The sequence below is a fragment of the Notamacropus eugenii genome, chromosome 3 (assembly GCF_028372415.1).
Source record: "Notamacropus eugenii isolate mMacEug1 chromosome 3, mMacEug1.pri_v2, whole genome shotgun sequence".
Classification (NCBI taxonomy): Eukaryota; Metazoa; Chordata; class Mammalia; order Diprotodontia; family Macropodidae; genus Notamacropus; species Notamacropus eugenii.
The window spans coordinates 26,406,200-26,420,016 of NC_092874.1; the positions used below are offsets into that span (position 1 = coordinate 26,406,200).

At 34.2% G+C, this 13,817-nt stretch overlaps 1 protein-coding gene across 3 annotated transcripts in view; it reads right to left on the reverse strand.

The window, feature by feature from the left end:
• The window catches only part of ZCWPW2 (zinc finger CW-type and PWWP domain containing 2), a 172,182-nt gene that overhangs the window by 34,816 nt on the left and 123,549 nt on the right, over positions 1 to 13,817 (reverse strand). For 2 of the 3 annotated variants that reach the window (XM_072651125.1, XM_072651126.1), the window contains exon 6: positions 6,065 to 6,169. The exons of the other annotated variant lie outside the window; for it this stretch is intronic. In XM_072651125.1, the coding sequence (XP_072507226.1) occupies positions 6,065 to 6,169 (105 nt within the window). The remainder of the gene's footprint in view (positions 1 to 6,064; positions 6,170 to 13,817) is intronic. 3 annotated transcript variants of the gene reach the window in all.

Genomic DNA, 13,817 nt, shown 5'->3' on the forward strand with positions numbered 1-13,817 from the left:
TCAATGAAATAGAGGACTTTCAAGCATTCTTGATGAAAAGACCAGAGCTGAAAAGAAAATTTGACTTTCAAACACAAGAATGAAGAGAAGCATGAAAAGGTAAACAGTAAAGAGAAGTCATAAGGGACTTACTAAAGTTGAACTGTTTACATTCCTACATGGAAAGACAATATTTGTAACTCTTGAAACTATTCAGTATCTGGATACTGGGTGGGATTACACACACACACATGCACATGCACATGCACACACACATAGAGACAGAGTGCACAGAGGGAATTGAAGAGGATGGGATCATATCTTTAAAAAATGAAATCAAACAGTGAGAGAGAAATATATAGGAGGAGAAAGGGAGAAATGAAATGGGGCAAATTATCTCTCATAAAAGAGGCAAGCAAAAGACTTATTAGTGGAGGGAAAAAGAGGGGGGGGTGAGAGAAAAACATGAAGTTTACTCTCATCACATTCCACTAAAGGAAGGAATAAAATGCACACTCATTTTGGTATGAATACCTATCTTACAATACAGGAAAGTGGGGGATAAGGGGATAAGCAGGGTGGGGGGGGATGATGGAAGGGAGGGCATGGGGAGGAGGGTGCAATTTGAGGTCGACACTCATGGGGAGAGACAGGATCAAAAGAGAGAATAGAAGTAAGGGGGGACAGGATAGGATGGAGGGAAATATAGTTAGTCTTATACAACACGACTATTATGGAAGTCATTTGCAAAACTACACAGATTTGGCCTATATTGAATTGCTTGCCTTCCAAAGGGAAGGGGTGGGGAGGAAGGGATGAAGAGAAGTTGGAACTCAAAGTGTTAGGATCAACTGTCGAGTAATGTTCTTGCCACTAGGAAATAAGAAATACAGGTAAAGGGGTACAGAAAGTTATTTGGCCCTACAGGACAAAACAGAAGATGGAGACAAGGGCAGAGAGGGATGATAGAAGAGAGAGCAGATTGGTGATAGGGGCAATTAGAATGCTCGGTATTTTGGGGTTGGGGGAGGGGACAAAAGGGGAGAAAATTTGGAACCCAAAACTTTGTGAAAATGAATGTTAAAAGTTAAATACGGGAATAAATGAAAAAATGAAGGAAGAAAGCCTAGCGGTGTCAGGTTTCAAACTATATTATAAAGGAAATAATCATTGAAACAACGTGGTACTGGCAAAGAAATACCGTAAAGGATCAGTGGAACATATCAGGTACACGATACATGGTAGCAAATATTCATAGAGATCTAATGCTTAAGAAACCGAAAGATCTAAACTTTGAGGGTAAGAAATCACCATCTGACAAAATTTGGAGGAAAATTTGCAGTCTGGAAGAAATTAGGCGTAGACGAACCTCTGACATCATATACCTAGATAAGGTCTAAATGGGTATAGGATTTAGACATAAGGGGTGACATCATAAACAAATCTGGGGAACATGTAAACTGTCAGATCTATGGATAAGGGAAGAATTTATGTATAGAGAAGAGATAGAGACATGTATGAACAAGAAATAAAATGCTTCATTTTGATTATATGAAATGGAAAAGTTTTGCTGAAACAAACTAGAAGAAAAGCAAAAGGGAGGGGGAGATTTTTTACAGCGATTTTCTCTGATAAAGACGCCATTTTTCAAATATGTAGGAAACTGAATCAAATTTATAAAAATTAAAGCCATTCCCCAACTGATAAATGGTCAAAGGATATAACCAGAACATTTTAAAAAGAAGAAATAAATGCTATCAGTTGTCATGTAAAAATGCTCTAAGTCACTAATAATTAAGAACAATGCAAATTAAAACAATTCTGAGGTACCATTTTCTACCTTTCAGATTGGCTAACCTGACAAAAAAGGAAAATGACAAATACTAGAGGATATGCAGAAAAATAGGGACTCAAATGCACTACTGGTGGTGGAATTGTGAATTGGTCCAAACATTCTGGAGTACGATTTGCAACTATATCCAAAGGGCTATATATTTGTGCATACTCTTTGATACAGGAATACTGTTACTAGGTCTGTATTACAAAGAGATCAAAGAAAGAGGAGAAGGACCCATAAGTACAAAAAATACTTATAGCCCTTCTTTTTTGTGATGGCAAAGAAATGGAAATTGGGAGGATGCTTGTCAATTGAGAAATGACTGACCAAATTGTGGTAAATGATGGTTATGGAATATTTTTGTGCTTTAAGAAATGCTGAAGTGAGTGGTTTCAGAAAAACCTGGGAAGCCTTATGTGAACTGATACAAAATGAAGTCAGTAGAAACAGGATATTGTATACAATAACAATAATATTGTAGACTTAGCTACTCTGATCAATATGATTTGTGACACTTCCAAAGAACTCATGACGAAAAATGGTATCTACCTCTAGAGAGAGAACTGACAAACTCTGGATGCAGACTGAAATGCACATCTTTTAACATTCTTTTTGCAACATGGTTAATATGGAAATATGTTTTGCATGACTTCAGACATATAATGTGTATCACACTGCTTATTTTCGAATGAAGGGAAAGAATTTGGACCTGAAAATATCAAAAGTGGATGTAAAAAAACATTATATGAAGGGAATCTATGAACCTCTGGAATTTCCTGGGCCCACTAAGTTCCTCTTCAATTCTTCGAATATCCCTTAAAGACAGACACAGCAGTATTGTGTGTCCTTGAACAAGCAATTTCATCTTTGTAAACCTCAGTTTCCTCTTCTGCATAGTGGATATAATAATACCAGTTACACAATCCATAAGATTACTGAGGAGAAAAGACTTTGCAAACTGAAAAGAGATTCACAAAATTGAGATTTCATTATTGTAATCATTGGTCACATGTAGATTACAAGTCCCTCAACAGAATCTTAAAGCGGAAATGACAAAGCATCTTTTCTCTTGTTCTCCAGACGTCAAGACAGAAATGGAGTAGATGTAATCATCGGTACCTCATAACCAGTGATAACTTTGAATGAATGCTTTTTTAAGCAACATATTCATAATCATAAGAACAACGTAGACCTTATGTTCACTTTAAAAGTACAGAGAAACGAAGGGAGAGTCCATGCGTGGAATGATTCACAGGAGCTGATTCTCTGTGATTGGATCCAAAATCAATCATATACTTGAATTGTGACACTGGTCCTGCTTCTTTGATACTATTAATTTACATTAATGTAGTACTCTTTTCTCAGTAATTGTTTCCTTGCTTTGTAGATGGGAGGAAGGGGGAGAGAGAAACAAGGTGGGGCAGGAGGTTGGGGGAAGACATATTTAGTATTACAGTCAAAGCCCATACGAGAAACAAAACCACAATTCCAGATTTTTCTAACCTTGCACTAAACAAAGGGCCTCTTTATATCTCAGTTTTCTTTTTTTTTGGGGGGGGGGGGGTTTCAGGGAAGGAAGAGAAGGATAATTCCAAATGTTAGAGAACTTAGTGATTATTTACATGTATAAAAGCATAGAGGTATTTTAAAAAGATTCTAGGATTGTTTTTCTTTTATTTTGTTAAGATGGAATCATACCTATAAAGAAATGGACCCAGGAAAAATGAGATAAAATAACAAAATAAACATAAAGATGGAGGAATTCTATGACTCAGTCTCTAAATTCAAACAGCAGTGAGTACGTATGGCAGTTGTGTACTATTTCTGTAGACTGATAATGAAGACTCAAACTGAAGAAGTGTTTGTTTCTCAACAGAACCTACAAAAACCAGTTAAATGCTATGGAATATACACTATTTCATTCTAGTTCAAAATGAAAAAATAAAATAGTCAGCAATGAGACTTGTTATTGATGTTCCTCGAACTTCCTGCTCTAAGTGGTGCCCGACTTTCACATATTAAGAAAACTCAATTTATGTCAATTAGCTTCCTAAATAAAACCCATTTTGACAAAGGGAATTTTTTCTATGCTAATAAGGATAACATTTAAATAAGTACCTTATTCTGTGATAATAAGGGAGAAAATTCTGAAAGGACAAATGATAAAATTGCTAATTAAAAGACACATCAATGTAGGTCTCACAAATAAATGTTAGGACTCTATAATGAAACTCTACATAACTTTACAGAAACACTCCCTTCTAGTCTGTTCTTTAGTGTTCTTTCAGGTCTGCTCTCATACTACCAGCAGATACAGGGGCTTCCAGGCATTTTGCTATCTACGCAGATGGAAAGATTGTCACCTATAGTGGTCTGTCCAAAGTATGCTCTGGGCTGTGACTATGACCCTTTTAAAAAGCATGTGTGTTGAGGTGGAAGAGGGGAAATTATGAGAAGATTGTGATGTATATGGACCTAGGGGGCACAAATCCCCCCAAAATATCCCTAATAAAGTTCTAAAACTGCATTGGAAGTAATGGCAAAAAATAACTAAATTCAAACTTCTTGAACTCCTAATCCTGCCCTCATATTAGGGAACTTCAATAAACATTAATATTCCCTCAAATGTTCTTACTTGCCAATTATTCAAGCTACTAGGTTCCCACCAAAGCCTCCATCCTACTTTTAGCTCTACTCATAGGTAGTCACACCTTTGCCATCACCCCCAAGTGTTCCACTTTCACATTCACGAACCTGGAAATTCCTCTCTGATCCTTATTTTTATTATTACCTCTTCCTGTCTTCATCATCATAGTGACCTGCAATTCCTCCACAACTCAGTTCTTTTCCAGGTTATCATCTATACACTGGCTACACTTCTCCTTCCGTCTCTTTCTTGACTTTTTGGTGAATCAGTTCACCAAATTACACTATCCTCTATGCTCTAGTCCTTGCCCTCTTATCCTATCAATGTCTACCAATCCCTACTTCAATTACTCCCACAATATGAACAAAATGATATTGGTTTCACTACAAATTTGTTACATAATCTCATCTGTGCCCTCACTGTTACAAGGAAATCCTTTTATACATCTGAAATCCATTCTCTGTCCCACTCACTGCATAGCTATTCCAAACCTTTTTATCACTCTTCAAATATTCCATTTTACCCTATTCTCCCACCCTCTTAGGTGAAGACACTGCTTCATATTTCAAAGGGGAAAAAAAGTCATTCACTAAGAGCTCCCACTTCTCCTCTCCTCCTTATCTCTTATCATTCAGTTGTCTTCTATGATCTCATCTTTTACTCCTGTCACACATGGAGAGGTATCCCTTCTCCTTACAAAGGCAAGCCTTTCTATATGCACTCCTGATCGCATTCCAACTCCTCTTCTCCTAGCATCTCACTATCTAACTAATGTTTAATTTTTTTCCCTCTCTACTGGTTGTTTCACTGATGCCTACAAACACTCTTATGTGTTCCCCATTCTCAGAAAACAGTCACTCAATCAATGGACTCTTTTTCCAATATTTCTCCTCCCTATGAAAAATCACTAAGCACCTTAAGAAAGCCACTTACAATTGGTGCCTCCATTCTTCTCCAATTACTTCCTTTTATGCCCTCTACAATCTTGCTTCTGATTTCATTGATCAACTTAAACATCTCTCTCCAAAGCTCCCAATTGCCCAATATAATGACCTTTTCTCAGTGTTCAACCTTTTTGACTTCCCTAAAGCTGTGGCACTGCTGATAACTGTTTTCAACTGAATATTGTCTCCTTTCTAAATGTTCATGACATGGTTTCCTCGTGGTTCTCCTCCTCCCTGTCCAACTGTTCTTTCTCAGTCTTTTTTGCAGGATCTTCCTCAAGGTCATTCCCATTCATTTTGGATGTCCCACAAGTCTCTGTCCTGGGTCTTTTTCTCTTTTTCTTCTATACTGTTTCATTTAGTGACCTTATCTGCTCTCAGAGATTCAGTTATTACCTCTGCACTGATGATTCTCAGATCCATCCTTAATTTTTTTTTTCATTTTTTAAAATTTTATTTTGGACTCAAATGCCAGAATACAAATACAGAATAGAAAAAAGAACCAAAAATATATCATAAACTTAAATACTGGAACTTCAATACAAAGTTAAAAAGAAAAAAAGCATGTCATGTACATAGCAGAACATAAGAGAGGATTCAAATTATGTAACAATAAATTTTCATTTCAGGAAAACCTGTATGATAAATAATACTTACCGTGTTGAAAGTTGTCCATCTTTTCTTTGCTTCCTTGTGAATTCTTTTGTTCTCTGTTATGCACTTTTTTACTTTGTTCTTTCCCCCTCCTCCATCCCCAGAAGGCTACAATAAAGTTTAGATATGTTTCTTTATAGCTATAGATATACACATATACACATACATTATATATACATATATAGCCATATACTTTCCAAAACATATTCTACTTCTGATTTTTGTTTTTTATGTTTGTGCATATCTCTTCTTTCCTATCCCTCCTACCCCCTCTACTTTAATTCTACCCACTTCCTTGTCCTCCTATTATTTGGCTATCCCCCTCCAAGGAAGCCTCCCCCATGCTCCCATTCCCATAAATCTAAACAAACACTCTTCTATATCCCCTTTTAACTATTCCTCCCCCTCCCCTATAAAGATCCCTCCCTGTCTCTCCCCTCCCTATGCCCCTACCATGTTATTTCTTCTGAATCTAGAAGACTTTCATACTCTTCTAAATATATGTATTGTTCTCTTGAACCCATTCCCCCTGAAAGTAGGTTACCAAAACTACCAGCCCTCCTCCCCATTTAATTCCTCTGTATTGATTCTTCCTCTTGCAACTCATTTGTATAAAATAACTACTTGTTTTAGCTGTTCCTAAATGGTTTTACTTCTTAAATTCATATCCTATTCATGCTTTCCCCAATCTTACTTATGAGCTACACAATTATTAATAAGAATCTCAGACATACATTATATATATATATATATATATATATGTTTTTAAAAAGTAAGCAGTCTGTCCTTATGAATCCCTTATAATCAGTCTTTGGTATGTACCTTATATTTCTCTTAGTTTTTGTATGTCAAATCTTCTATTAAATTCAGGATTTTTTAAAATTAAGTCTTGAAAGTCTGAGAGTTTATCAAATGTCCATTTCTTTTTCAGTCCGGATAATACTTAACTTTGTAGGGCATGATATTTTCAACCAGAGCCCCAGTTCTTTTGTTCTTCAACATATTATGATCCAACACCTGTACTCCTTTAATGTCTCTGTCGCTAGGTCTAGTATGAGTCTAATTGTGGTATCACCGTATTTAAATTGTTTTAATCTTGATGCTTTTAATATTTTATCCTGAGCTAGGGGGGTTTCACAATTTGACTATGATATTCCTATGAGTTTTCTTCATAGGGTCTCTTTGAAGCAGTGATGAATAGATTTTTTTCTATTTCTACTTTTTCCTCTTGTTCTAATGTTTTGGGACAATTTTATTTAATTATTCTTGTATTATTGTATCAAGATTCTTTTTTTCATCATAACTTTCAGGTAGTCTGATTATTTTTATATTTTTTCTTCTTGATCTATTTTCCAAACTTGTTGTTTTTCTATTAAGATGTTTCACTTTCTCTTTTATTTTTATTATTCATATTTTGGTTAATTATTTCATGATCTCTTATAATTTCACTGGCTTCACTTTGCCCAATTCTAATTTTCAAGGTGTCATTTTCTTCCTTAAGATTCTGAATCTCTTTTTCCAATTGGTTAACTTTCCTTTCATAACCTTCTGGTTTTCTTGGATAATTCTTATTTTTTTCTTTAGTTTTTCCTCCATCTCTGTCATTTAATTTTCAAAGTCTTTTTTAAGATCTTCTAAGAATTCTTTTTGGGCAGATGACCATTTGATGTTACTCTTTGTGGGTTTCTTCCCTTCAATATCCTCCTCTGAAGATGAACCCCGATCATCTCTATTCCCTACTAGCTTTCCATGGTTGGATCCTTTCTCCTTTGCCTGTGCATTTTTTGTGGTAACAGCTTAGTTTTTGTAATCACCTCTAGCCCTGTGGTATGGGAAATGGTGCCTCTTGCCCCATATCTTCAGTTCTCCCCTCCTGCCTGGAACCAAAGCCAAACCTCCAACCTCCTATAAGTGCCCACAGCCAGAGGCTTTCTGTCCCACTGCTTCTACACTCATCAGGCATGTGCTAGATCCTTCTCACCCCTACTACTCTTTGCAGCACAGCTGGGTCTGGCATTCCTTATCAGGAGAGGTTCCCTCAATCTTCCTGGGCTCAAACACCTAACTCCCTTCACTATCCCAAGATGAAAGTTCCTAAGGCTGGAGCCAAAGCAGCCTTTCAAACCAACTAACCCCAGGGCTTGTGGCTTGTTAAAACTCAGGATCAAGGAGAACCCCCACACACAATCCAAGCGTATAGGAGTAGATTTTGACTCAGGTACAAATACCCAATCTAGAGAATGAGGATAGAGGTAAGAGTAAACAAAACACCAAACAAGATGAAGAAATATCTTGGATTAAGAGAAGCCCAAAGGGGTAAATCCAGAAGACAGTAACTATACAACACATCCAAATAGAGTCTCAGAGGAAAGAATGTCTAAGCACAGAGATTACAAGAATACCTGGAAGAAATGAAAGAAAAGTATAAAATACGGAATTCCTAGGGAGGAAAAAGATGGCAAGGAGAATAAGCACTTTAAATGAAATGGGATTAACAGAAGAGGAAGAAAAATACAAAAATAATCCCATCTCAGAAAAAAATTGAACAAACCATCAATGAACTCCCTAGGAAGAAATCTCCAAGGTCAGATGGATTTACAAGTGAATTCTATCAAATTTTTAAAGAACAGTTAATTCCAATACTACATAGACAATTTGGGAAAATTGGCGGAGTCCTACCAAATTCTTTTTATGATACATATATAGTGCTGATACCTAAACTGGGAAGAGCCAAAACAGAGAAAGAAAATTATAGACCAGTTTCCCTAGTGAATATAGATGCACCAATTTTAAATAAGATATTAGCAAAAACATTATAGCAAACTACAAGAATAATACACTTTGATCAGGTAGGATTTATACTAGAAATGCAGGGCTGGTACAATATTAGGAAAACTATGAGCAGAATTGATCATGTCAACAACAAAACTGACAGAAACCATATGATTATCTCAATAGATTCAGAAAAAGATTTTGACAAAATACAACACCCATTCCTATTGAAAATACTGGAGAGTTTAGGAATAAATGGAGCTTTCCTTAAAATAAGTAGCATCTACCTAAAACCATCAGCCAGCATGACATGTAACGGAGATAAGCTAGATGTATTTCCAGTAGGATGAAGTATGAAACAAGGATGTCCATTATCACTACTGTTATTCAGTATGATGCTAGAAATGTTAGCTTTAGCAATAAGAGAAGAAAAAGAAATTGAAAGAATTAGAATAGGCAAAGAAAAAACTAAGTTATCATTCTTTGAAGATGATATGATGATATACTTAGAGAATCCTAGAGAATCAAGTAGAAAACTACTTGAAATAATAAACAACTTTAGCAAAGTTGTTGGATATAAAACACACCCACATAAATCGTCTGCATTTCTGTATATTACTAACAAAGCTCAACAGCAAGAAATGGAAAGAGAAATTCCATTTAAAATTACTGTAGACATTATAAAATAATTGGGAGTCTACCTGCCAAAATAAACACAGGAATTTTCACACAAATAAAGTCAGATCTAAATAATTGGGAAACAAAACATCAGTTGCTCATGGGTAGGCTGAGCTAATATAATAAAAATGACAATTCTAGCCACATTCAGGACTATACAAGGATTGGTATCTGTCAGTGAACAGGGAACTTGAAATATGATATTCCAAAAGCAAAAGATAAGGATTTACAACCTATGAATAACCTATCTGGCAAAATTTAGTATAATCCTAGAGCATGAAAATAGACTTGTAATGAAATAACCTATTTCCAAGTATTCCTGATAAAAGATTCTGTCAAAAGGTAGTCTTTTTGACATGGAACTGCAGGAGAAAAAGAGACACCTAGGTACATACATTTGATCAACTGGAAAGGAATATCTTTACGTGGATGAACTGTTTATATGCTAGTAGAGGGTAAAGAAACAACCCTATTATCAGAACACTGATATTTTAAGAGTCACTAAATATAGGGAGCAGAGGATCTGGACATGATTTTGTTATGTTTTGATGGTCTTGGGAGAAGAAGAAAATGGGAAGGATTAAGGACTATCCTGTGGAGGAAAGGAAGAAGAAGAAAAGGGAATGTACTATCTCACATAACAGGGATGCATGTGACAAATATTATACAAAACTGGAGGAAAGAGTGGGGAGAATGGACATCCAATGAACCTCAGTTTCATCATAAGCAGACAAAGGAAGGCTGAACATACAGAGAGAGAGAGAGAGAGAGAGAGAGAGAGAGAGAGAGAGAGAGAGAGAGAGAGAGAGAAACAGGGCTTTTCTTTTACTTTTGGTTATATATCCAGCTCTTGAGATAGTACCTGGCACATAGTAGGCACTTGATAAATGCTTGTGACATAATAAATGCTAACTGACTTACTGACTGGTATAGATATACATTAAACAGGAAAATGGATGGGGAAAAGAAGAAGGAAGGGGAGATTATGAGGGAAGACAGGATAAATGTAATCATAAGGAAAATAAAATCCAATGTGAAAGGAAGTATTGGGAAGGTGATATTAAAAGGAAAGGGGGAAAAATAAAATTCTGGGATCAAGATTGGGCAAGGGGAGGAAAAGAGAGACATAGAGTAAAAAAGTGGAGCATATCACTTATAGATTACAAGTGTTGAACAAACACTTAGAGGTTTGTTGAACAAACCCCTTCCAACCACTTCTTTATAAAAACGTAGGAAAGGCAAAGATGGAAAATTAAGAGGATACAACTGAGGATCCAAGCTGTGAACATGAATGAAAGGAACTCACATACAAAACAGAATAGGATTACAGAATGAATTAGAAATCAGAATCCAACAAGATGTTTAGAAGAAAAATAATTGAAACATAAAGGTTCATATAGAGTTAAAATGGAAGACTGGAGTAAAATCTATTATGCTTCAGGTCAACACAAAAAGTAAGGGTAGCAATGATGCTTTCAGACAACGACACAATAAAAGTGATTTGTAAAAAAAGGTAAATAGGAAAACATTATGATTAAAACCATAGGTAATAAATCATTATCAATAGTGTGTGTGTGTGTGTGTGTGTGTGTGTGTGTGTGTGTGTGTGTGTGTGTGTGTGTAGAAAGACATAGACAGTAAACTTATAATAGTAGGGGACCTCAATGACTTTTCAAACCTGGAAAATCTAGTGAAAATATAAAGAAGAAAGGAGTTAAGGACTTAAATAGGACTTCAAAAAAAATAGATGTGATGGATCTTTGGCAATTACTTAATAGGAAGAAAAGAAGGTTCATATATTTCTTAAATGTGTGTGGGATCTTTACAAAAAGTATGTTTTGAGGGATTAAAAAAACTTTGCAAATGTAGGAAAAAAAGAAATAATAAATATATCCTTTAATGACTACAATGTAATAGGAAGCATATCCAATGTAGGGGCTTTGAAGAAAGAATAATAATTAACTAGAGACTAAATAATCCAAAAGAACTGGTGAATCAAAGAATAAATTATAGAAATTTACATCAAAGTAAACGACAAAACAATATGCCAAAATTTATGGAATATAGCTAAAGTATTATGGAAAGAAAAGTGTGTATCTCTTAAATGCTTTCATCAACAACAAAGGAAAAGAACACAGGCAACCTCAGCTGCAACAAAATATCAAAACAGAAATTCTGAAAACTAAAATATTAAAAAAAGATAAATAATGAAGAAAAAAACTGAGTAATTAAGTGAATATGTGTGGGTTTCTTAGGGGGAAAATAACTTTTAAAAATAGACAAATGGCTATCTAATCTGATTTTTAAAAAGAGAAGAGAAAACCAAATTGTTTATTAAGCAAAGAAAAATCAGAATTCACAACTGAAGAAATGTAGAAATTATCAGAATTATTTTGCTCAACTATATATGAAATAAATGTTCACAAAAATATAAAATACTCGACTATCTGAGTAGATAGATAATTTAAACAACCCAATATAAGAAAAAGAAATTGAGTAAACCATAAATGAACTCCCAAAGACTCTGGAACAAGGCAGATTTATAAACATATTCTATTAACCATTCAGGAACAATTAATTCTAATGTTATGCAAACTATTTGCAAAAATAGGAAAAGAAGGGTTACTTTGAAACTCTTTATACAATATAAATTTGGTCTGGATAACAAAAGTTGGAATGACAAAGCAGAGAAAGAAAACTTCAGACCAATATCCCTAAAAAATATTGACAATAAAGAGTAAATAAAATATTAGCAAATAGGCTATAACAACATATTAAAAAAACATAAAACATCACTAGATTAGATTTATACCAGGAATGGAGGATTGATTCTACATAAGGGACACTAGAAACATAATTTCAGTAAGAAAAATAATTAAAACCACATAAAATGTTAGAAATATTTATTTTTTTATAAAATCTAAAATCAATTTCTTTTAAAACACTACAAAACAGAAAAATAAATGAGCTTTCACTAAAAAGTATCTATCTAAAATACCTATCTAAAGCATGACTGATCATTATCTACAATACATAAAGGTAAGGAGGCCTTTCTAATAATATTAGTACTAAAGCAAGGATGCCTATTGCCACTAAAAACATTTAACACAGTGCTAGAAATGCCAGTAAGAGCAATAGTATAAGAAAAACAAACTGAAGTAATAAAGACAGGTTATAAGGATAAACATTACTATCAATTTTTTTCAGATGATATAATGATCTACCTAAAGAACACTAAAATATCAACTAAAATTATTTGAAACAATAAATTCAACAAATTATATGAAGAAAATCCACACAAATCATCAGCATTTATGTATACAGCAACAAAACCTAGCAGGAAGATATAGAAAAAGAAATTCCATTCAAAATGATTACAGAATTTATAAAATATTTGGGAATCTGCAAGGGATTTTATGAATTCAATTCTTTATAGAAATAAATAGAAAACATAAATAATTACAGAAAAATTAATTGCTCATGAATAGGCCATGCTAACATAATAAAAATGATAATATTATCTAAGTTTATTTATTTGGTGCCATACCAAATTACCAATGATTTACTTTATGGAGCTAGGAAAAATAATAACATTCATTGAGGCAATAAAGGTCAAGAACCTTAAGGGAAACCATGAAAAAAATACAGAAGAAAGGTGATCTATCAGTACCAAGTATCAAAGTATATTATGAAGCAGTAATCATCAAAATGATCTGGTACTGGTTGCAAACTAAAGAGGTCAACAAAAGGAACAGATTAGATGTACAATATACAGAAACTAACCAACTAGGGATCATTTTGATAACCATAAAATCACAGCTGCTAGACTAAGAACTGACTGTTCAAAAAAATTGCCAGAAAAATGAAAAGCAATCTGACAGAAATTAGGTATAGACTAACATCTCACACTGTATAACAATATAAGTTCCAAATGGATACATATATTACACATAAAGGACATTAGAAGAAGAAATAAATTTCTTTTCAGGTCTATAGGTAAGAAAAGAGTTTATGACCAAACAAGTGACAGAAAAGACCACGTTAGACAAAATGTACAGTTTTGTTTATATAAAATTCAAATGGTTTTGGACAAACAAAATTAGTGCAGTTAAAATTAGAAGGGAAAAAGGGAAAAGAAAATTCTAGCTGCAAGTTTCTCTGAGAAATATCTTATATCCAAGATATATATGGAACTGATTAGAATCTATAAAAACAACAGCCATTCCCCAAAAGATAAATGATCAATGTATATGAAATCAGTTTTTAAGAGAAGACATTCAAGCTCTCAAGAAATAAAAAAAGTTTC